Source organism: Salvia splendens, chromosome 2 (assembly GCF_004379255.2).
Source record: "Salvia splendens isolate huo1 chromosome 2, SspV2, whole genome shotgun sequence".
Classification (NCBI taxonomy): Eukaryota; Viridiplantae; Streptophyta; class Magnoliopsida; order Lamiales; family Lamiaceae; genus Salvia; species Salvia splendens.
In genome coordinates this window covers 24,807,775-24,815,814 of record NC_056033.1, presented here as the reverse complement: position 1 = coordinate 24,815,814, position 8,040 = coordinate 24,807,775, and the positions used below count along the sequence as shown (strand labels likewise).

The 8,040-nt window shown below is 37.8% G+C and overlaps 1 protein-coding gene across 1 annotated transcript; it reads left to right on the top strand.

Moving 5' to 3' along the window:
* The first annotated feature begins 1,281 nt into the window (after positions 1 to 1,281).
* On the top strand, positions 1,282 to 3,487 carry LOC121772104 (pectinesterase-like). The gene is made up of 3 exons (XM_042169084.1): positions 1,282 to 1,698; positions 1,930 to 2,412; positions 2,698 to 3,487. Exons 1-3 carry the CDS (start codon positions 1,299 to 1,301, stop codon positions 3,399 to 3,401), a joined length of 1,587 nt encoding a protein of 528 aa, XP_042025018.1. The 5' UTR covers positions 1,282 to 1,298; the 3' UTR covers positions 3,402 to 3,487.
* The last annotated feature ends 4,553 nt before the right edge of the window (positions 3,488 to 8,040 follow it).

The window sequence follows — 8,040 nt, the reverse complement described above, 5'->3', positions numbered from 1 at the left end:
AGTCTAAACATTCAATAAAAAAAATAACTCATTGATAAGAGTATAAATTATCAATGATGAGTTGAAGAAGCTCTATGATACGAGCATAAACTGTAAATGAAAAGTGAAGGACTCATGAATACGAGTATAAACTATTTATCAAAGTGAAGATCGTGCAAGTTGAGTTTCGAAAAACTCGATTCTCAACTTAAGGGGGAGTGTTGGAAATATAATATGAGAGACTCAAGAATATTGAAAATGGTCAGTTTAGAGTTACAAGGGATATAACATTAATAGTGTTATAGTTCCAATTCTATAATTTCTAGGTGCATTTATTTCTCTAGTCCTATGAATATGGAGGTACAATGTATCACAAAAAACAATTCAAGTCATTCACAATGTAGTCTTCAAAGTTATTCGGTGGTCTTTTATTTTCTGCATTTTACTTTTCACAACAAGTACCCTTGCATGAGTTGCATTTACACAACTTGTCTTTATTGTTACAGGGTGCATAAGAGAGAGACGGTGGGAGGGGGAGGGGAGTGCAGGGGCTGACATTCCCTTGTTTGTAATTTGCAAGTGAGGGAAAAAGAGTGGGCTCTGCAGGCTGTTCAAACTAGCTATGGCTGCCATCAGCCCAATGGGCCGTGAAGGGGTGTAACGTGGCTTGGGAAGAGAAGCCAGAAAGAACATTTCACTTGTATTTTAAATTCCTTTTTCTAATTTTATGTGTTCAAATATGTAAGCTAATTAAGTAATAAGCTTGGAAACGCGTACATATTTTCTCATTATAAACGTCGACTTTGTACTCTTTATGTACTACATTTCGTTTATCAATGCAATAAAACACGAATTCGTTTTTCATTCATTTGTCGTTCCCTTTTCATTTGTAGTTAGCAACTTAATATTTCATATATCCCATTTAAAATAAAACGTTTTCCTTTTTGGAATGATGTTAGTATCTAGCTAGAATATATATAAACTAATCATATTTTTTATTTTGTGTACCCAAAAAGTAAGATTTTATAATTCCGGTAAACATTTATATCACTCAAATTTGGAGGAAAATATGTATGGACTGAAACACAGTATGTTATTTAGAAAAATAAGAGATCGAAAAACGTGGAAATGGAAGAAAGTTGTCCACCCTCCACTGCAGTTGTTTCTAATTAAAGAAAAAGAAAACAACGAACCATAAATGTTCTCATCTGTGTATATATACAAACAAATAAGCATAGATAATTAAATAAAAGAATAAAATGGGATATCAAAAGAACAAGGCAAGAGCGGTGGTGGCGGCGGCCTTGGTGGTGGCGTGCATGGCCGCGGGCGTGGCGGCAGCGGACGAGATGCATCAAGAAATAATAGGCGATATGTGCGATGCGACAGGCATGGGCGAGGACTGCAAGAAGGGAAACATTACAGAGGCTAAGAAGGTTATAGAAAAGGAGTTTGACGTGGCGGTGGAGGAGCTGAAGATCGCCATAAAAAACACAACATTGTACAAGGAATTGGAGAAGGACTACATGACCAAGGAGGCACTGGGCGTGTGCGAGCGCGTTCTTAATGACGCCATCGAAGAAATCCGTTCGTCGTTGGAGAGAGTCAGCCAGTATGAGGCCGGCCAAGTGGATAATGTCCTCGATGAGGTCAAGATATGGTTGAGTGCTGCCATTACATACAAAGACACCTGCTTTGATGCATTTGCAAAGACAGAAGGTAAAATTCCATACTATGTGTGTCTGTTAGTTTACTAGATAAAATAATCATGAGATTTGGGGTGGTTATGACTAATTATCACATGATTATCCATCTATAAATGAGCTGTGAGATTCAATTACATGAACAACACACAATACATATTTAATAATCTTGCAAACTGAACAACCCCTGCATGTATAACTAACTGGTCCATTTTGCTGTTATTGAAATAAAATATGTGCGGTGCAGGCGAGTCTGGGGCAAAGGTGAGGGAAATGCTGAAAACCAGCGGCGAGATGATGAGTAAGGGTTTTGCGATGGTGATCGATTTCAAAAACACATACGAATCCGTGAAGAAAGATTTGGGGGATTTGGTGAACAGCATCAAGGCCCCGAGGCAGCTCCTAGTCGGTGAAAGCATTCCTGATTTCATCAAAGGCCATGCGAGGAAGTTGGTTGAAAACCCTAAGATTGCGTTGAATCCGAACGTGGTGGTGGCGCAAGACGGCAGCGGCCAGTTCAAGACCATCACTGAGGCTGTTCAATCCGTACCTCCGAAAAATAAAACCCCATATGTCATTTTAGTAAAGGAAGGTTTATACAATGAGTATGTTGAGATTCCCAAAAAGGTGGATGAAGTCATTTTGATCGGAGAGGGGCCGTTGAAAACCAGAATCACCGGTAACAAGTGTTTCACCAATGGTGTTCAGACCTATGACTCCGCAACTCTAAGTAAGTAGAGTATTTTATACTCCCTTCGTCCATGAAATGTTGTCCAAATTTGACTTGACACGGGTTTTAAGAAATGTGAAGAAAAGTGAGTGGAAAAAGTTAGTGGAATGTAGGTCTCAAATTTATATATTATTTTTATAATAGAATGAGAGTGGAATGAGTAGTTGGAAGTGAGATCCATTTACCAAAAATGGTAAAAAAACAAAGTGGACAACATTTTATGAACGGAGGGAGTACTACTCTGTAATTTGTTTTATTTGATTGTATTGTTCCATACAAATATAGTCGTGAACGGACGAGGCTTCATCGCCAAGGACATCGGGATCGAAAACACAGCGGGCCCTAGCGGCCACCAGGCAGTAGCGGTGCGAGCCTCGGGTGACTTGGGCATCTTCTTCAACGTGCACATGGACGGGTACCAGGACACCCTCTATTCCCACGTCCAGCGCCAGTTGTTCAGGGAGTGTCGAATCAGCGGCACTGTTGATTTCATCTTCGGAAACGCCATCTCCGTGTTCCAGAAGTGTGAGCTCGTGGTGCGGAAGCCTAACCCCAACCAGGCCTGCATGGTCACCGCCCAGGGCCGCAACGAGAAGAACCTCACAGGGATTATTATCATCCAAGGCTGCAACTTCACTGCAGAGCAGGACTACCTCGATGCTCAGCCTCCCTTCAAGTCTTACCTTGGGCGCCCGTGGAAGGTCCTAGCCCGAACGGTCATCATGCACAGCAACATTGAGGCCTTCATATCACCTGATGGCTGGTCTCCTTGGGAGGGGACCATCGGCTTGGATACCCTCTTCTACGTCGAGTATAATAACACTGGGCCCGGCTCCGATCTCTCCAAACGGGTCACCTGGCCCGGTATAAAGCAGTTTGCCAATGACGAGGAAGCCAAGCCATGGACTCCCCTCGTACATTTTGTTGATGATGGATGGATCCTAGACAGTGGAGTTCCTTTCGCTCCCGAATTCTTCAAACTTGATTAGAATTCATTCTCTCCTCTAATTAATCTTTTTGTTTGTTAGCTATGTAGAGTGAAATAAACGGATTGGATTGTGTTTTAATTTAGGTAGTTTACTAGCACTACAAAAAAACTCGTTTTTTAGTGACGTAAATTATCCATTACTATCAGTGAAATTTCTTCACTAAACACAGTTAGTAAAAATTACAATACCGACGGATCTGTCACTAAAAAACTTGTCCCTAAAAAAAACTAAATCTGCAAAACGATATATAATTCCCCCTAAAAAGATACTCCCTCCGTCCCACTGTAGCTGAGTCGTATTTCCTTTTGAGTTGTCCGTAACTGAGTCATTTCCTTTTTCGGCAAAACGTACTTTACTTTTTCTTACTTTACTATCTATTTATCTCTCTACCTTTTTCCTTTCTACTTTGTTCTCCTTTTACTTAACTCATTTAAAACAATTTTTCTTAAATCTCGTGCAGAAAAGAAACGTCTCTACTACAGAGAGACAGGGGGAGTACTATTAAATTAAGAGTGGGCCTATGTAAAGGTCTTATTAATCTTTTTGGAGTTACTAATCTAAGCCTAAAAACCTTAGTATGTAATCAACAGATGTAACAAGGTCTTATTAATCTTTTTGGAAGATCCCATCTAAAACAGTCATCATGCACAACCCATTGAGGGCTTCATATTGCTAGATGGTTGGTCTACTGGGAGGGGAACACTGTTGGTTTTGCAACAGAAGTCTATTTAGTTTGATTGAAAAATTTACATCTAAACATGCTTTTTTCAGATTGTAACTAGAAATCAATCGACAGCTGATACGCTCGGATTTTACACGATTTTAAGGCCTTTATATGGTCTGTTATTAATGTCAAAATCAGAATTCATGTCTATATTTTGTATGTTTTATCCATTTTGTATTTTGACGTGTTTTGTGAGAATCGTGAATATTTGAGCAAAAAAAGAGAGTCAAAACGCAAAGTTGGAAATTTGGAGCAATTCAAGACGTCCAGCGGTCTGCTGCAACACAGCCGGCGACCGCTACAAGTGTCACGACCACAACTCCCTAATCAAAGAAAGTGTAGCTATTTCGTGACTAACTTACTAAATGGTCTCAAAACTTATCGTAGAAAGTGGATAATCAAATCCAGAGAAACATTGTCTAATTGTAATAGAGAGTACAACCATTCTGAATCAGAGTACTTGGGACATAGTCTTTACTGAAACAAAGTCAAGACTCGCGCAACGGAAGAGTACCAAGACAAATGTAATATGTATAAAGACACACTATCTTCCAACTTATTTAATCTTCTATCCCAACACCTCCTCTGTTTCGACCGATCAACCTGCACATTAAGGAAAACAATATGCAGGGCTGAGTACTTGATATACTCAGTTGGCTCATGCCGGAAACATTTCTGTATTAGTTGTCAGCCAAACTTGAGTGAACACGGGGTTTTTCTGAAAACAATTCCCGGTCACTAAAACTGTTATTTCTTTCTGAAAATAGACTGGAGTCATATAAACTTCTCATGAAATACCATATCTGATTTGTGTGAACCGGGAATGTGGCCACATTCCAACGGTCACTGGACCGGCCAACGCTGGCATTAGCTCGCGGTCCCTACTGGGACCCGAATTCGATTAAACTGGTTTGGCATTGCCAAACAGATAGGCAATCATAAAATCAAAACTGGGCATGACAACTCATTCAAAATAATCATGTTTTCACATAAAACACGCTTGGAAAGAAAAGAAGATCCCACCTCTTTTGCTTAAATTCTCTCAAACGAGCGCTTCCTGACTGGATTTCACTTGTCGTGTAACGACGTTCCTTTATAACAAATACATGCTTAAATTAGGCTTTAAGCAGTTAATTATCTTGCATGCATGCATTCCTAAGCGTGTGCTTATTATTTTACTTCCTTCATTCTAGTTTCATAAATCTTAAATCCTTAATTAAATCTTAGTGATTTAATTTATTCGAAGTCTTGTCGAACTGCTCGAGTACAGTAAATTACCGGATTACTTTCTTTAAGTATTTTGAAATACTTACTTGGACTAATAAAAGTCCCATTTAATGATTTATTGGCCAAGTATTAACATTCTTTTCGTGGCCCAAATGAATTAACTTATATGGTAATGGCCCCATTTAATTCTAATAGTAGTGGCTGTTAGGTTTAGTATACTGAAAAGCATATTTCGAGCGAGTTTAAGCATGTTTCGAGCGAGTTCGCTCGAATAGAATCTTGCTTGTATACGGAAAAACCGTACAATCCACTTTTAACCCGATTCAGTATTATTTTAGTAGTTTGCACGAATAGAATCAGTATATTATTACATTGTGTTTGCTTGTGCATTTATAAGATGTTTTAAGGTTGTCCCAAATGATGTAAGATTATAAGTTCTGTAATCTTCAAAGATAGAATTCTTGTATGAAGATCAAGAGAGGAACTAAAAGCCTAACAGCGTGATAACTCTTAGAACAGAGAGAGATATCAAATTTTTCACATTACCAAGGAATCATTCCATTAGAAACTTTTGCACTAATAAAATCAACTTCAACACCTAAGATTGTAAGAACCATGTCGTAGTGGGAGCGTTCCTAGGAACATAACAAGTTCGTGGGTCTAAGAGTGTCGCAAGACTCAATCTTAGATTAACTTGAACATAATCCCTTTAACTACAATATAGCATTGGTTCATTTGGATATTCATCCTTGGAAAGATGACAGATTCTGAACTACAATCTAAGATAGACAACATGTTTTACAAGACTTGCAATACTACCTACAGGCCTTGTTAGTCAGTGGGAGCTAGTACATTTGTAAATGTGGATCTCAAATGGCTAGACAATGACAAAGGGTTATTCCCAAAGAGAAACATCATCTTCTTATTTCTTGTTGTGCCAAGATTTGTTTGATCCTACTGTCTATCAGAACATACATAAATTAGAATGTATGTACTATGATTGTCAAGACAACTTTCTATTAATAGAAGTCTTGAGGAAATCATCTATATGGAACATCCTAATGGGTATGTAATAGAGGGCAAGAAACACATGATTAGAAGCTTATGAAGACCTTTGTGGTCTTAGGCATGCATCTAAATCAGAGTATATGTGTTTTATCAAATTGTCAAATGTTTGGAATTTGACATGTGCCCTTAAGTGTGTTGTAAGCACAAGGAAGTTGAAAGTGCATTTGATATGGTATTATTGGTACTCTACGATGATGAAATCTACAAAAGTTGCAAACAACTAAAATTGACATCTGGCGTAGGAAACTGGTTGTCTACCCAGTTTAAGATAAAGGAATTAAGAGAAACTAATTACATTCTAAGCATCTAAGTCTTTAAGATTGCTAGATAGAATGTTGAGATTCTCTTAGGAATCCTATATCTACACATTGCTTGGAATGTTTTATCATTAAAATTTCCATGCAAAGGTTTTTACCTTTCAAGATGGAATTGTGTTGTCTCTAGTCAAGTGTCGTTTGACACTTAGTGAGATCAAGAATGATGAGACTAGTTTCGGAGATAGATGTCTGATGTATGCTATGATGTGTACTAAGTTTGATATTAGTTGTGCTTTTGCATAGCAAGTATATATCATATTAACCATGGCAAAGGACTTTGATTGAGGTAATGGATATACCATAGTACTTGAGAAAGACTAATCGCTATATTCTAGTTTACCAGTCATTCATGTAATGTCCTTGGGGTTACACTGACTAAGTCTTATGACTAATCGGTGATGCAATAAGTCATCCTCATTATATGTGTTTACATTAGGAGTATAGTCATAGTAGCTTTGATCGTAAGTTCGAGTATGCCTATGAGTATTTTTACTCTAGCAAAAGCTAACTCAAGGGACACACGAGATCATAAGCTAAGAATTCACATAGAGATGTGAAATTAATTAAAGATCAAGTACGCAACAAAGACATAGTAGTGGAAAAGATATTATCAGAGAACAACCAAGCAGATTTTTCACAGAAATTGTCTTTGTGGCAACATGTTTCGAACATGATGTGAAATGAATGGTAGTTTGATATATCTAGCTCTAATACCTGCTTTCTGTATAAGTGGAAGAGTTTTTGGCAATGGGTATACTCGAAAGCATGTTTTGAGTATAAGTGGGAGATTGTTAGGTTTAGTATACTGAAAAGCATGTTTCGAGCGAGTTTAAGCATGTTTCGAGCGAGTTCGCGCGAATAGAATCTTGCTTGTATATGGAAAAATTCTACAATCCACTTTTAACCCGATTCAGTATTATTTGAACAGTTTGCATGAATAGAATCAGTATATTATTACATTGTGTTTGCTTGTGCGTTTATAAGATGTTTTATATGTTGGTTTTGCAGCGGAAATCTATTTAGTTGATTGAAAAGATTTACATCAAAACATGCTTTTATTTGGTTGTATACTAGAATCAGGTTTATAACAAGCGTATAATTACAGACTGTACTAAATATATGCAATTAAATACAACATACCGTAGGAATTCAAGAGTTGAATTCAATCACCTTTTTCAATTTATCTCAACCACGGATCTTCTGATATGTTCCCTTTTAACTCGAATTTGACCTTTGTGTGGGCAAAGCTTGTCAAATCCTCAAAAAGCTGGAGAAGAAATGAAGACAGAAATCTCTACGGAAG

Bases quoted from the DNA above. Each gene is read 5' to 3' on its own strand.
- LOC121772104 (XM_042169084.1), top strand. From the start codon at position 1,299: ATGGCCGCGGGCGTGGCGGCAGCGGACGAGATGCATCAAGAAATAATA. The intron at 1,699-1,929 runs GTAAAATTCCAT...TGTGCGGTGCAG, and splicing joins TGCATTTGCAAAGACAGAAG to GCGAGTCTGGGGCAAAGGTG. The intron at 2,413-2,697 runs GTAAGTAGAGTA...ATACAAATATAG, and splicing joins CTATGACTCCGCAACTCTAA to TCGTGAACGGACGAGGCTTC.